The sequence below is a fragment of the Lottia gigantea genome (genome assembly GCF_000327385.1).
Source record: "Lottia gigantea unplaced genomic scaffold LOTGIsca_88, whole genome shotgun sequence".
Classification (NCBI taxonomy): domain Eukaryota; kingdom Metazoa; phylum Mollusca; class Gastropoda; family Lottiidae; genus Lottia; species Lottia gigantea.
In genome coordinates, this window is record NW_008710892.1 from 896488 (window position 1) to 913458 (window position 16971).

At 33.1% G+C, this 16971-nt stretch overlaps 1 protein-coding gene across 1 annotated transcript in view; it reads right to left on the minus strand.

The window, feature by feature from the left end:
* Window positions 1–3839: 3839 nt before the first annotated feature.
* The window catches only part of LOTGIDRAFT_223090 (hypothetical protein), a gene marked incomplete at its 3' end in the record, with an annotated part of 67278 nt that continues 54146 nt past the window's right edge, over window positions 3840–16971 (minus strand). Inside the window, exons 14-21 of the mRNA XM_009068028.1 lie at window positions 15701–15824; window positions 11970–12098; window positions 10920–11063; window positions 10465–10594; window positions 10152–10276; window positions 6094–6282; window positions 4334–4573; window positions 3840–3995 (exon numbers count right to left, since the gene is read on the minus strand). Coding sequence (XP_009066276.1) covers window positions 3840–3995; window positions 4334–4573; window positions 6094–6282; window positions 10152–10276; window positions 10465–10594; window positions 10920–11063; window positions 11970–12098; window positions 15701–15824 — 1237 coding nt within the window. The remainder of the gene's footprint in view (window positions 3996–4333; window positions 4574–6093; window positions 6283–10151; window positions 10277–10464; window positions 10595–10919; window positions 11064–11969; window positions 12099–15700; window positions 15825–16971) is intronic.

A 16971-nucleotide genomic window follows, 5' to 3' on the forward strand; every position in this document is an offset into this window, starting at 1 on the left:
GGAGCTGGTTCCGATGTTTAAACTAAAAAGGAAATAAGGATGCTCGAATGAGGCAGATTGTGCTCAATATTCCCAGCCCCCTAAAATTTAAAATATCACGAATGAAATTATTGCAAAGTTCACAGATGTCTTTCAGAAGCACTGGCAGAGCAGTAAAAACATCGAGCTCTCAGATAAAAATAATTTCACACACTGCCAATTATATACAAACAATAAAAAGTTATTTGACTGATATTAACTACATTATTCACAATAAGTTATTTTTATATTCAGATGATTCTACAACACACCATGATATAAACTCTAGACATGGTTTTAAAACTTCTCAATGGTCTCTTTAACCTTCGTGTGTTTGCTAATATTTAATTTGTCCCCTCCCTCATCAGATCAAAAACATTTGCCCCATCTTCACAATAGTAAACTCATAACTCGGCCGTCAAGTTTTTACAGACACAAAATCACCATTGGGCATATGAATAAGAGATTTTTGGATGTGGGGATAATCCCTTTGCCAAATTTTTAAAGCTTGATACATGCCTACAATTTACTGTCGAGTATAAGGTGTACACAGAATCATCTGGATATAAGAATAGAACAGACCCTGATATATCTCATATTAATATTCTGATAGCATATATTATTATCATATACTACATATATATAGACATTCTTGTGGCCTCCACAATGGGTGTGCTTGATGACTGTTCTGGACATGTTCTACACGAGCCAGAACGCATAAAAATCATCGAAACGCACACATCACTTGTTATATCGCGTGCGGTTTTCATTTTCCATCCTTTTGATATAAAAAAATACATAAACATCTTTCAATACAATATTTAAAGTTGAAAATGAATATTTAGTTAGAATAAAACCTCATAAAAATATCTGAGGAATTTGAAATCACAACTTTGATGTTTTAAACAGCATTTAAAATGTTACTGATTCTTTTACTTTGAAATATGAGTTTTTTTTCAACAAAACAGCAAAAAAAAAGAATACGAAATTAAGAAAGATACAGTGGGATACACAAATAGAATAAAAGTGTATCATTAAGTGATACATTGTTGCTGGAGGTTTACATCAGCTTGTAGTTAAATTTCTATATTTGCTTATGCTTCTCAAACACTGTTTTTAAAATTTCCCAACTCTTGCAATCTTGTCCACATTCTAATCCCATTGATGATAACAAACTCGTTTGACTTTATCGCTTATTGTTTGCCTGTTTGTTGAATCATTCAATGTACCCGGGGTTGTAAGTATTAGAACAAAATTCAATCTAAAACTGTACAAGATGGAAAAAGTGATCCTATCCTATTCTATGGGTACCGTAAACAAATCACCAATATAATAATCTACTGCACATGCTTAAATATTTCAGAGCTTAAAGATAATGCAAAGCTGAATTCTGTATTTTTATAAGCTGTAAGAGCTTGTTTTAAATTATTCACTTGCTTGTAAGACAAAAATGCTTTGTCATGAAATTTCTGTTAAAGTAACTTAAAGTATTGAAATGAAATCCAATCATCAAGCAATTAGATAAAAATATCCAAAATTTTGAAGCAAAAATTAAATCATACAGATTAAAAAACAATTGAGGTTCTATCAAAATGAAAATGGAAGTTGAAATAACTCAAAACAAGTCTACAAGCTGTAAAAATATAGAAGTCGCTTTGCCAGTATCTTTAAATAATATACACTTATTCCACTGAATCCTACCTACAATATGTTTCAATTTTATCACAGTACATCAGGGAAATACAGGAGTATTCATGGAAAAATATCAGAATACATTTATTATTATTTTTAATCAGACTAAATATTCAGAAATATCAGAAAATGATATGGCAAATAAAATTTTCTTTTTTTAAGGCAAATAGCAAAATTCAACAGTTAAAATGAAATATCAACAATCAATAATTGATTTAATACTTAAAATTTCATGTTTTTGTTGCCATTTGGATTCTGAAAGCAGTGCTTAAACAAAATTTCAAAATTCCTCATTCTAAGGTTTTCTGTTTTTCACATTTGGTATCTTATTCTACGTAAAAAAAATATATTTAAAGCATTTAAAAATTTGAAAAATTCTGAAAAAGTATACATGCAGTGATAGAATCCAAACAGCAAAAAGCAAAGCAAGTTTACCCTTCAAAGCAACAAGCAAGCAATCTCCTCAATTTGCCTTAATCATCAATTTTGCAGTGAAGTTATTTTTGGAAGCTAAATTTTTTCTGCAGTGATGCTTGATAATTCATTAAACATATTAGTTTCGAAGGGGAATATTTCAATTCTGCAACAGAGTGTTTTGAGTCTTGCAGTAAATAATGCAGTCCTGCAGCAAATATTATAGTCCTGCAGTGAATAATTTAGTCCTGCAGTGAATAATTTAGTCCTGCAGCAAATAATGTACTTCTGCAGAAAAAGCTGACATCTGCAGTGAAGTAAAAATAACAGCACCATTAGAAAACTAAGTAATCTAAACTAAGATAATAATAATAATAATAATTATAGTGAAAAATTTATGCTTTATAGAATATTTATATATAATTTCTCTCTCTCACACATCACACACCCGTCATTATATACTACTAACGTAATTCACCTGTTTTCTATCCAACCAAAACTCAATGCGACATTTCAGTTTTTCAGTCAATGACCTTTTTGGCAATAACGAATCAATAACCAATTTTCAATCAAAGTTTTAATGGTGTAAAGCAAAACATAAATTTAATTTTTAGTCAAAACTAGTGTTATTTCTAGTACAAAACCAACATGAACCAAGTCTACTGCCATCAAAATCTCATAAATTTAGAATGTGCGAGTTTTCATTCAATTTTTAATGATGTGAATTACGTCTTAATATGGGCATCAGGGATTCTGTTTCCTTGATAGAATTGGCGATATATTTGAATATCTAACCTTACCAATGTTCAATGACTTTCAGCTAAGGGTACATTGCAGCTCTAATTGGCTGATAATCAACTCAATGTTCGAAACAGAAGCCCTGATATTTAAAAAATACTGCTTACAAATTTATCAAAAACATTCTACTGAATAGTGATAGATCATCGCTAATCAGAGTTACCTCCCATTGGTGCATCTGCATCCTCTGAAACATTGTCAAAAATTACATATCAACACAGTTTTTAGGCGTAGGAGCTCTCTGAAATCATCTGCTGGAAATTATAAGATGGGCAGGAAATATCCCTAATTTGTAAATGAACTCTTCTAACTAATATCATATTGATAGAATAAATGCATGTGCGGAATAGTTCAATATATGAATTAGGGGTGTGAAATTAATTACTGGCACACTATTTCTGCCCTGAATAAAAATTTCCTTTTTCTTGGAGACAAGCCCGTTTTCATGTTGTGCCCTAACTCAGCATTTCATCAAGAAAAGGGGATTTTGGTCCCCAACAGATACTCCAACGCCTAATTAGCAACGTTTACTCTGAGACCATATTTACAATCCTAATTTCTCATATTAATATATTTTCATTCATGCCATTCACTGTGTTTTGTCGAAAAAGTTTCAGAAGCAAATCTTGGACATTTCACTGTATATGTCTACTAGTCTTGAACATTTAGTCTCTCTTGTCAATACCCATTGAACTCGAAATCCTGGATAATTCAGGAATCTGATAGCTTTGAACATCAAGACTGATGCAATGGATATCTCAGTAGCACTGTCAACAACCAGTAGTTTCGAACATCAAGTTATATCTAATACTTGATCATTTAGTCTTTAACAAACAGAGTAGTCTCAATCATCCATTTAGACTAGTCTCAGACATCCAGTATTTATTCTATGTACACGATAATAAAATAGAAAGATATTATATAACAGTGGAGTGTCGTGATTTTAACGTTTCATCGCGACTTCGTCCAGTACCTTGTAAGGAACGGTATGGGTGTGAAGACTCACTCTCCATCGTGGAACCATAAAATTTTTCTTGATCCTCTCGCTGACGAGCGAATTCTTCTTCTAATTTCTGAAAAAAAGAACAACAATCTGACTTTAACAACTTTGTTATGAGGACATCCCTTTTCAGTAAGAAACCATTTTGAGAAGATAACAACTCCTTCAATCCTTTCTACCAGCTAGTCCTTGACATTGATCTTTCCGAAATTATTCGTACCCATTGACAGACTGAAATAGTAGAGGAAAGAACACTAACTCAAGGTCACCAGCCCTTCACTGCTCGAGACTAGAATCCACGACCACCATTTGTTCGACAGAAACAAGTAAATGATGTAACGTAACAATCTAAACGCTGTACTGGACTGCGCTACAAGTTACTCATTCAAATCTAGTTTAAACAGAACCAACCTGTTTTCGAGGAACAAGCTGGGCTTTCCATTCTCTCAATTCATTCGAATACCCTTCGTCTATCTCCTTTATTTTAGCAGTCTCCTGTTCCATCAACATCTTACGTTTCTCGGCCTGGAGTTGTTCCAACTCTCTCTGAGAGGTCTCGTTACGGAATACTAGCTCCTCCCACTGTTTTTTATGTTTCATGTCTTGTCTCTGTTGCTCAGCCTTCATTCTCTTCTTCTCATTTTCATCGAACTGAAAATCGTAAATCGTTAAAATTGTAGAGCCAAGCAAAGATTGTGCACTGATACATTTAAAATAAAGTAAGGATATTCATGTACATCTGGGCAAGATTCAAAACTCGTACACAACCAATATCTTCTCGCTTTAATGCCAAGTTTTGGGCGCACAATTCATTCTTACATGAAAATAAGTTAATCAAATTTTATAATACAACCCCAAATTTCATTTAGTTGTACCAAATATTTTTTGAACATTTGCCAGGTTAAGTTTGAATGCAGAAGGCAAATGTTTTCCTAAAAGATATATTTTGACTCCATTTTGTTAGTGCATGTGTCAAGTGGATATAAAATACACCCAAACAAATTCTGCCCATAAACCAACACTCTATTTCACCCTGAAAAGTCAATTTTCTGTGAACCAAGCCCTTTTTATGACAAATTTGAATAAACTTTGTGAAGTAAATATTCACTGTACCATTTATTACGTGGAGAGATTCAAGCAAATAACAATAGCTAATGTAGCAAGTATCTGCAAATAAATACCTGTCTTGACCATAAAATATCAAATTTAAATGTACTACTTCAAATGTTTGCCTGAACCAACAAATTTCAACTTTTTTCCCGGACCAATTTGTCAAACTTCAATGCACTTATATACCATTTTCTTTATAAGCTCAACACAGCTAATGCACCGAATGTTTTCAAGTACTTGGTTTTGACCACAAGATATCAAATATAAATGCACAGTGTCAAGTGTTTTCCTAATGCCAACATATTTCAAGTTTGTCAACTCAATGCAAGTACAGACAACATTCAATTCAAATTCAACATTGAGTCAAAAATGTTTTACAAAAACCAACAAATTTCAATTTTGATTAAACAAAAGTGACAACACAGTCCACATTTAATAATGCTTTTGCCAAAAAAAAACAACCTTCAACAATCATAAGTCAAGTGACAGAGTTCAAAGTCGATTTTTGTTGTTGCCAAAATCAATAACTTAGGTAAATCAGAAGTCAACAACTTTTTCTGCACTGAGCTAAACCTTTCCACCTTTTACTAACATCAGCAGTTAGGAAAAAGAGGCCTTCAGACTTCAAAGACAAACTGTTAAACGACAGAAAGAAAGTTAAATTATAATGAATGAGTCAACTTGTCCACCTTTTCTAAACAATATATTTCACAGGTAAATTGAGTCCTTCAAAAAAATTTCAATGTCTTTTTTGTCAAAATTCAGTTCAAGAAGTCATGCCAACCCCCAACTCTCTCCCTAACAACTATTGCAAGATTACTCAAAATCCCCACTACTATTCCAAACTCCTTTCCTACCTGTTTCTCCTCTTCCTCTAAGCCCCTCCCCTGACATTAATAAACCCTTTCCTACCTGACACCCTCCTTTCCCAAACCCCAACAATTATTGTATACCACCCCCTTTCTCTTACCTGTTTACCCTCACCCCAAATAATAACAAACCCCTCCCCACCTGTTCCTCTTATCCCCACCCCCACAATAATAACAAACCCCTCCTCTTACCTGTTTGATTTTCATCTTGTCTTCTTCAGGTGATCCAATCACACTCAATCGTAAACTCTGTTTAAACATCTGTGCTCTCGTCTTGGCCTCACTTCGTAATATTTTTGGCAATCGTTTTTTCTCCAGATGATGTTTGTTTAACATTTCTTCCTCTTTCACTGAGTTATATCTCTTCATTTGGTCGATTTCCTAAAATTGGACAGAAAAGAGGTTTATTACTAGAAGAATATCATTCAAATTAGGATTACAACCCAGGGCTTTTTAGAGATATGAGGGACCTCTTACCCCCGAAAACAGCATGACAAAACTGTTAGTTGAAGGAATTCAAACAGTTAGTACAGCTTAAGGGTGAAGCAATACCCAGATAGACATACAATAAATGACCCCAATGATTAGCAGACTGGATAAAGAACACGTAACTCCCAACAAGCATAGGATCCAAACAACATGACAAGAGAGAGAGATCAAGGATAAAGGAAATAAGAAATGCCAAGCCTGATTCTATGAATTTTTCAGATGGTATCCTTTCCAGAAAAACTGGCAAATATTCAAAGGACAGTGGCTAACTGTTCTAAAGGGCCAGCCAAACGTTCTAAAAAGACAGCAAACTGTCATAAAAGGACATCCAACCATCTAACCATTCTAAAAGGACAGCCAACTGGTCTAAAGGACAGCCAACCGTTCTAAAAGGACAGCCAACCATCTGAATGTACCAAATGCACAGTCAGCCTTTCCAGAACCATTTTTTCAGATCAAATCAGACATGTGGACTCAATAATCACAGAATTTGACTTGGTATTTCTTATAAGTATATATAAATAAGAATTGTTAGTCATGATAGGGGAAGAAAAGCACCAAAACAATATACATATAGAGAAATAAAATTGATAAAGAACTTAAAGACAGTTGTAGATCAGAACAAGACATGTTACCACTTTTCCCTAACATGGATTGGCAAACAATGACAGGTTATGTTAAAAAATCCATTTCCAGACCGCCCACATGTTTGTCCCTTTCCTTGTTAAGGTGTGTCCAAAATTTTCCAACAATTATCTAAACTCTGTCTACCAACATGTTAGCCCTTTTCCTAATTTGGATCTTTTAAAGCAGAAAAACAAAAATCCAAGAGCAGGTCCTGCTTCAAGAGACAAAATTTGGGAACATACATGCCTAAATGTTTGCCTTGTTTTGTTAATTGGTGATATTTTAAGCAAAATTGTAAAAATTTCTTAAGGACAGGTCTAGATCCAACAGTAAAAGTTTTGGAATGATTTATGTTCCAATGAGATGATGAAGAGATGAGCAAAGTTAGAAAAAAGAAAGTGTGTTGGTGAATGACAAGAAAAATCTACTTACCTCCCAAGAAAAGAATCAATAGCTTTACTTACTGTTCACCATATACACCCGATATTATTTCTTATTGCATTTGTTTTAGATATACTTTTAAGGAGTTTTATAGAAAATGACAAGATGAAGATGGAGTTTTACACCCTACTTTTCTGCATCTGTTTGGGCTAATGAAGACAGGCAACACCTTACAGTGTGAAATGACAGAATTTTGGCAAAGACAGCAACATTAGCCTACTTCTGCCAATGACGACAGACAATGCTATCCAGTATGAAATGACTTAAATTTTGCCTACTCTTTTACAATTTCCAACTGTCAAGGAATCTTTAACATACACTGCCTGTAGCACGCTAGACCTCGAATTATTGCCCCATCTGAACAAATACTCTTTCATTGTCAGACCTGAATCACTGATAGTGGGAAACGGGGGTGGAAAATCAGAAGGTATTATCTCAACCTATGCCAGGATTGAACCCTGGATCTACATGTTAGCCAGCAAGTGTAAAACCCAAAGTTAGATAATGTTTAAATCAAGGCCCTAACTGTACTATGTACTATAGTCAGTGGATAATGTCAGGGCACCGCGTTCTAACTGAAATATTATCATCATCAATATATCTTTAACATATCCCTTGCCAATTGGGTTAACAGAATTACAATGGTGTATTATTTTTGGTAGCTGTTTTCATCATCATTGAGGCACAAACTAACATTTCATCATTTTATATTGAAAGAGTACTGTTAAGTGATTAGCAAGCCTTTAGGTAAAATCTTAATGGGATAGACATCTATGCCTAATGCAGCAAGATCTGCTACTGTTAATCTAAAGAGGCCATATATTCGCCAAAACTTCCAGATGGTATTGGTATCTATCATAAAGTTCTTCATAATTGGAAGGGTTTTAACACAAAGTTGGATCTCTATTATGACAAGTCTTGAATTGGTTTCGATTTAGTATAAATAATCAACTTCACAATAGTATAGTAATTGTCTCTGAAGACTTTAGAGAGTTTACAAGGTGTGGGGTGAATATTTAGTAACATATGAAATCAAATGGTATGGCTTATACTAATACAGAAAGAGGTCATATGGCAAGAACACTTCTCCTCTATAAGGGTGCAAGACCTGGAGTAGCTTATCAAGTTCTCAATAGTAATTGTCTCTGAAGAGTTTTCATGACTCTAGAGAGTTAACAAGGTTTGGTCTGGATATTTAGTAACATATGAGATGAAATGGTACAGCTAATAAATAGCTCTTACTAATAATGTTGTTAAAGAGTTTTTAACTTTTAGAGAGTTCACAAGGTGTGGTCTTGGTATCTCTATCAATAATAACGAGGTTTGTAGGTTAATTACCTATTAAGTTTAGTAGGTAAGTATTTGTACTAATTATGAATATAGGTATGGATGCTTAACGAGGTGAAAGTCGTTAGTAATTATCATAGAAGATGATTCTTATCATTATGATTTATCAGATCTATTTATCATTAGAACAGAACTGTCAGACAGCTGACAGAATCAGAAGTCCTATCAGATCTACTGTATATTTGCAGAGACAGTGCACAGTTTTTTGTCCTAGTAAGAGCTTGTTTAATCTGGGATGTGCATTATAGAAAGTGACAAATAATTTCGTAATTTTTCCCTAGTCAGATTGGACAACGACAGAATATTGTTATTTTGATATTAGTTATTACGTTAGCCGAATTATATCTTTGTACACCTTACTGTCTTCTACTTTCAGTTGCAGCTACGAACTTCTTGTTCACTTCTAATAAAAATACTTTTAAAAACATACCTACATAGACTTACCGTTTGTAAACAATTAAATTCTGATCATCTGGACATTGTTAGATGAAAGGAGAGGATGATTGTAATAAAAGGATGAATGAAAGGCTAGAAGTTAGTAGAATGAATAAAACAAAGATTAATATAAAACACAAACACAAGCAGAATGAAGAAGGGACAGGACAGAAAAGCTACCAAAAATCTGGCCATGCTTCTCAAAGTTTAGGGCTACTCAAAAAAATAACTCATCACTAAAGCATTTAAAAATTTTAAGACATTTTTGAGAAACATTGCAATACAAATCCACACCCCTGTGTTAAACAATACACCATAAATCCCTCTGTTATATGGTAAGGTACCCAAAACCTACATGTAATTTCTACCCAGAGAATACCTTTCATTAACAAGCACTGGCTTAAATTGCTAGGTTTATCTAGGGAAGTATCCCACAAGCAAAACAAGGGCCTAGGAAACGTTTAGCATGGACAAGAAACCTAATGGATGGGCGACAAAATGTAAACACACTCTTCTGACGAGGATCAGACCTCACAAAGTCACTAGGTTCTTCTACAGAATGCTATAACCATGGCAGGGTACATTTTGACAGACAACAAAAAACACCCCTAATCTAACCAATGAGCTCTTCCCATCATAAATATACTGCTTAATAAAGTATGCATGTGCAGAAGAGTTCAATAGAAAGTTGAGGGGTGTCAAATAGATGACTGACACACTATATCCAGCAACAACCCTATACTAGACATGTAATCCCAATTATATTGCACACAAGACAAGACAATCCCCTACTATCTTTGACAAAAACAGTATGCGTACATTTGGTAAACCAAAATCAAAAACAAGGGACAAAACCCAGAACCCAAACATATCTAACCCAAGGGTAAAAAATAAAAACCAAAAGCTCAAACCTTCTGATGTCTTGTTAACATTTGATGTCTTTTTAAGAAAAACATGTCTTTAAGTTGTCCCTTGGCTAGTTGATGTTTCTCATGAAGTTGTTCTTTTTCTAGTTCCCAGATAGCTGCCTCTCGTGCTGCAATTAAACAGGAATAACCAATTTATTTTGCCGCCACCCTGAGACTGTTTTTTTTTCAACTTGCCGTTAAGTCAACAAAGGACTTTTTAAATCCTTACTCTGAAGTTATCAGAAAAGTTGATTGCAGCATTTAAAAAGAAATATTCTAGACCAATGACAGAATCAAATAATCCAAAAGACATTACCTCTGAGAAGTTGTTGTTTTTGTTGTAAAAATTGACTTTCTAACATGGCTATCTTCTGACGATGTTGATCAGCCAACTGTTTCATATGTTTGTCCATTCTCTCTTGTTGGTTCTCCATAAAATTACGTTCCTGAAAAAAAAAATATTTTACATTTTTCATAGATTTCATAACTCATTTCAACACCTTTTTTGATATTTTGTATGTTTTTGATAACATCTGATGCTGCTCTGTGGCTGGTAATAACTCTGCATCCACTTCTGTATCTCTTTCAGAGAGTCCACATTGATAATAATGGTTTCTAGGTTTGTCAACTCCATATCTTTCAGAGAGCTGACATACCTCATCAAGTTTATTTGGTACAGTTATTTGACTTGTGGATCTACTCAAAGTTCCACAAATGAATTTTTTGATTTTAGATTCAGCCTTTTGTATCAAGCAGGAACACCTAACTTACCTTATCCGTCAGCTCTATTTCTTTGGCTTCCCTCCGTTTTTTAATGGCCTCTTTCTTCGTCTCTTTAGGTAACATGTCCAGTTCATGTTTAAACAATTTTAATTCTTGTTTCTGTTGTTCTTTGAACATTTTTAATTCTCGCTCCTGAAATAACACAAAGATTTTTTGGTGAGGGAGATAGCGGAAACACCCCAGACACATGAGCGGTCTTGGTCGGAGATTTTTGTCTCTGACTTGAGTCACCGACAGGTTTGATAATTGTCTCCGATAGTTTATCATCTGCAAAACAGGCTGTTATCATCCAATCAGATTCCTTTTCCTTTCAATTGCCCGTGATTATCGAAAAGGTGGAAAACGACCGACTGGAGATTTTTGTCTCCTCATTTGCCCGTGCCAGTTGTTGAAACTCAAGACAAGACACTAATCGTTGACAAAAGTCTCTGACCAAGACAGCTCATGTGACCACACCTTTAGCAAAATCTTCTTCTAATGTGCATATGCTACTGATACACAGGACATTGGTTTACTGTCCAATCCAAACTATTTCGACCCCTGACTGGATATTTTAATATAAAACATGTAAATGAAAAGATAAGGAATGGATTTTTGTTATATCAAACTTCAATATCCTATTCTTTTTCAATTTCAAACTGTCAACTCAAGATAGAAGCAAAAAACATTTACTCTGGTCAAAGTAGAAGTTAATCTAATTTTCTATCTTCACTAACAAGTTTTATGAGTGTTATCATTTATATTTTGTTTGAAGTTAAGATGAGAGTTAGAAACTGTTTGAAGTAAAATGATGGACAGGTAATTGGTTCTGTCATTTATAAATATAGTTAGTAACCACTGGCATATTTCATACATAATTTACTATTAAAGATTTAAATCTGATTCTAAGAAATATTAAGAATTGCTAAGTGACATCCTTCAAATTAACATCATAAACTTTACATCATAGTTGGAGTCTCAAGTATATAATGTTTAATTTTAATAACACTCAGTGTTTAAAGGGTTATGGATCTTTTGTGGGTCTCTATCATTCCTTACCTGTTCCCCCTTGATTTTTTTAGCAGCGTTTTTCATATCTTGTTGTTGTGCCAGCTCTGCTTTCTCTACTTGCTGTTTCTGCTGTTTAGTTAAAGTTTCCATATCTTGGTCATAATTCTTAACCATGTTCTGAAATAGAGAAATATCATGACGTTGATAACACATATATAGAATAATTATTAAAGTTCTCTAACTGACATATATGGTATTGTATGAGAGATAGTTAACTACAATCATTAAGACTGGTAGTCTAAACTTCCATGGATCAGAAGTAACCATTTTGTTGATTCACAGGAGATCTGAAGATTGGATTTTACTTCTGTTAATATGGGTAAATGAAATTGACATTATAAGCTCAGAATGTAACTATGTGGACTATAACATCCCTTCAATAAGTCCGTAAAGGCTAATTCATCCTTCTCTAAAAATATTATAATTTGATTAAGAACGCTGACACAAACTTTCTAGTGCTCAAAAACTTTCAGAAAGAGACATGAAAACACAATTATTATTATTAAATTAACATGTGTTACATTTGTCATTACGACCATCAAATCTTATAGTTCCTGAAAACTATTCTTTAATAGAACTTCAAAACTAAATGGCAATTCTAAAAAGTTAGATTTATAATAGTTAAAAAAAGAGAATTTTCAGGAATTAGCATCTGTGAGAAGGCTTGATGAAGTGGAAGGAAGAAAAATCTCTTTGTGCTTCTATGACTTCTTATACAACCATTATTTTAAGCCCTAATTAAATCAACATTCAAAGGGTTAAGGAAGGTCCTCGATCAATTCGTTGTCATTAAAATCTCATTAACGTCAGGAAGAATTCAATTGGTTTAAAAACATCCAACCTTTGTATTATCAAGGACAATTAAATTCAGAAAATTTTCTTTTTCTTTGAAGAATTTATCAGTTGAGTGAGAGAAACCAGGAGTGTTGATTTGTCTCTATTTTCCAGACATGTTTGGAAGGGCAGCTCAAATGTCAAAACAAGGTGTTTACATCAAATATAGAGATTAAAAATTAACTTAGACAAGCTTTAGAGAGATTTAATTGTATAGTTGTAAGGTTATTTGAAAGATAGAACTAAGTTTCAATCTGGAGAAGTTTCATGGAAACTAAATCAGATTTGAAATTTGAAAGAACATTTTTTGAATTTTTCCAATTTGCAAATGATATATGAGAGAGGGAGAGTAGAATTAAGCGGTCTCATTGGAATGGAGGTAAGAAGTTAGCCATGAACCACTAGCTTTCATCCATTGAAAAATTAAAAAAATTAAATTCTTCCTTAAAGTTTTAGTAACTTAAACTAAGTTTCAAAGATTAAAAAAATAAGTCAAAAAGATAAGTAAGTGTGACCATTTTTCATTTGTTAATTACCTACTCCGATTTCCAGGATTGGTTGGTCTTGGTCAATTTGTCCTTTTATTTCATTTTTTTGTTATATTTTAATGTTTAATTCAGCTAGGTTCCCTTATACTCAGTTTTACTGTATTTTTCACTAAAGGGAGATAATCATGTTGAAATTCACCTTTAGGTAAGTGGGCCAAGCATGGGTCGTATTTATTTCCATTTTATTATATGTTCACAATATGCTACAAGTCATTAGCTTTCATATGATATGCATTTTAATAGGGTAGGGCTTGGCTTCGTATTTTTAATGTATTATTTTAACTCATAAGAGTACCAGGCAAGTCGGTTTATGGGGCACTCAAAATGTATAAATAGAGTTTAATTTCTTTCATTCGAGGAACTCTGTCATATGAATTCACAGAAACACTGAGACTCCAGAACACAGAAGTCTGAAGGAACAGGTTCCCTATGTTAGTAGAGAGGCTTACATAGTAAGAGGAGATTAGGGAGATTTTGAATGAAAGATACTAGGTGTTAGTATCCTTATCTACTGTACTGATACCCGTTTCCGCTCGGCGGGTACTCAACTTTGTTGGAATAAAGTATATTTTGTTGTCAAGTGTGAATTATATATGTCTCTTTGTCCTATATCTTGGTGTCTGCCGGTAACATAAGGCTTAAACTAAGCGAATCCATGGCATTGTTATTCAGAATATTCTTTTAATTTTTTACAGAGAGGTGAAAATGTTAAAAAGATAAGCAAAGCTACAACAATGCCCACTGAGAGTAAAATATTACAGAAATTATGGTTGAAAGGTTTTTAAAACTCAGAAAATATTATTGCACAAACACATTTCAACATTTCACATCTTTGTATCAAAGTTTGAGTAGGCTGACAGAACAAAAGTATTGTCAAATATTGACAAAATTTGTGAAATATTTTATAAATCATAATTCTCATGTGGAAGTTTTGAGATTAAAAATTGAAAAGCAAAGTTCAAAATCATATTTCATCATTTCACTTCAAAATTTAAAAAAATATTTTTCAAAAATTCAAATTTGTGTAGGTTGGAATCACGATGTCTCATTAATTATCAGAGTTAAAATGCCCCACCCACAAGAAATCAATGTGTAGAATATAAATCTCGCATGAAAGTTTGAAAATTTTTAATTATCATTAAACCATTTCATTACAATATATAAAATCAAATAGAGGTTTTCAAAAATTTGAAATTTGCGTAGGTTAGAATCACAATATGTCATTAAATCATCAATCATAAAAATTCAAAAATTTGTGTGGGTTGGAATCACGTCTCATTAATTGTAAGAGCTGAAATACCACAGCAACCATAGACTCATCTTTACAATGTCAAGCTATTATAAACTTCTGTCTTATACCTTGAATGTAATAGTCATCTTTCTTGTATTACGAACTGCAGCAATTTGATTGGATTGTACACCAGTGAATACAGCCAATTAGAACCCTCTACAGAAAGGCTGTATTCATTATGGCTTTGTTTTCGGACTTTCTGTCAAGGATTCTGATTAGCTGTAATCTCTAACATACAATCCAATCAAAGCGCTTCATTTACAAGAGAGGTGATTATTACAGTCAAGGTATAAGATGAAGTTTGTAATAACTTGATATCAGAGACTATTGTGTAGAATATTGTCTATAAATCTGCTGGTTTTCTATGACAGGAAAACAATCTAAAGAGTTGAACATGACACCTTGTTGTAATTTTTTATCACTTGAAAAACTCAGAGCTGTCTATCAAACAATATAAATTGATACTTTCAGTTTTTCAGCAGACCTGAGTTTGATAAGAAAAATATTATAAAGTGTTTAGAAGGACAGATCTGTTAATATCAAGGCACTAATTCGTAACATTACAGAAGGGACCTGGGTTCAGTTTTTCATAAAAAATCTCATGAGAATTAATCATAAGTGGAAATCTACATTGAGAAATATTCAAATTCTGACAAAATTGATCGTAGGATATTTTACGGAGCAGGACCCCAGCTCTAAATCAATCTGTATGTACATTGGCCAATAGAAAGTCTTTACACTCTCCATTTTCGACCAATCAATCCTCAATCCATGTACAATATTCATTCTCAATTGGTAAGAACAATAATGGTTTTCTAACTCAGTGACATTGCTACGCCTGAACTGGAGATGGTTTGGCTTTGCACTAAATCCCCTCATCCATTTTTCAAATTTATCATTAATTCTATCATTTCACGTAGACAAAAAATTGTCCATGAGGTCATCATGAAATTCAGTGACCCCTAATTAACCGTCTCTTACTGATTCTTAGAATTGCCACTGTTGTCAATTTCTTGTCCAAATTCAAATCATTTAAATGTCCTTACCTGCATGTCAGTTTCAAATTTTCTATCTTGTGCATCACGAGCGACATGAGCTTTGTACATCAGATCCTGATATTGTTTATGTTCCTGCTTCTGTAGCAACTTTAACTCTCGGAGATCTTGTTTTCTGAAAAAAGAAGAATTCATTTTTAAGTTTGTTTGATAATTAATGGTGGCAATTTCCAATATCTAATTCTAGTTCAATATATATTTAAATTAAGAATGGTGTATATTGGTCAGTGTTATATTTAACTTGAGTGAATGTGTGTTGATTGTTGTTTTGTGTTTATTTTCATATTTGTTCAATAGAAGTATTTATGTCTTTCAATGGCCCTACCAGAGCTGATATAGAGGATCTTAGATAATTGCTAATGTAATATGAAATTTATGAAATAAGTTGCTAGATTTAATATAACCTGAATTTTATATTACCAGACTGTCATTATACCAGACACAAATTATAATAGATGATTATTATGTAACTACAATGGTTTTTTATACTGTGATAACATCGTATTTTTATGGATTGTGAAATTGGAATCATATTCAGGATGAAAAGTGCAGGAAACTGTTACACAAATGTTTTCTCTTCAATTGTTCATTGTATGTTGATGGATTGTGAATTGGCATTATATTCTGGAAGACTTTTCAGGAGTTTATACCAACTATGATTGTCAAATATCTAAAGAAACTGGAAGTAGGGATCAGAAAGAAGGAGATGGTAAACTATAAACTTCTTAATTTCGATTATAGATTATAGATTAATGATGAAGGCTAATTAAAAACCTTATTTCTTAATAAAATATATATCAATATTCTTACTCTCCGAATATAATTCTCCAAAACATTTCAGACTAATCATAAATCACGAAATTATATAACACTGTCTGTTATAACAGCAGCTAATTATCTGGCGCTGTAATCCGCCTGGCAGGATTCCTGATTATGCAGTTATATCATTCCTTCCAGCCAACATGGAATTATATCTTGTTATAACCCCACTACAGAGTCAGTTATATAACTGCAGAATTTTCAATTACACATTTTCTTTAAGTTTTTTTTAATTATGTGGCACTTTAATCCGCCTGGCAGGATTCCTGATTATCCAATTATGTCATTCTCCCCGGCCTGAAGGTCCAATATCATTACATATATTCTTATAACATCACTACAACCTTAATTATATCAACTCAGTATTTTTTAATTATTTTTAGCTTTAGGAATTACTTTCTTTTTGTAATCTGCTAATCACAATTCTTGATTATCCATTACAT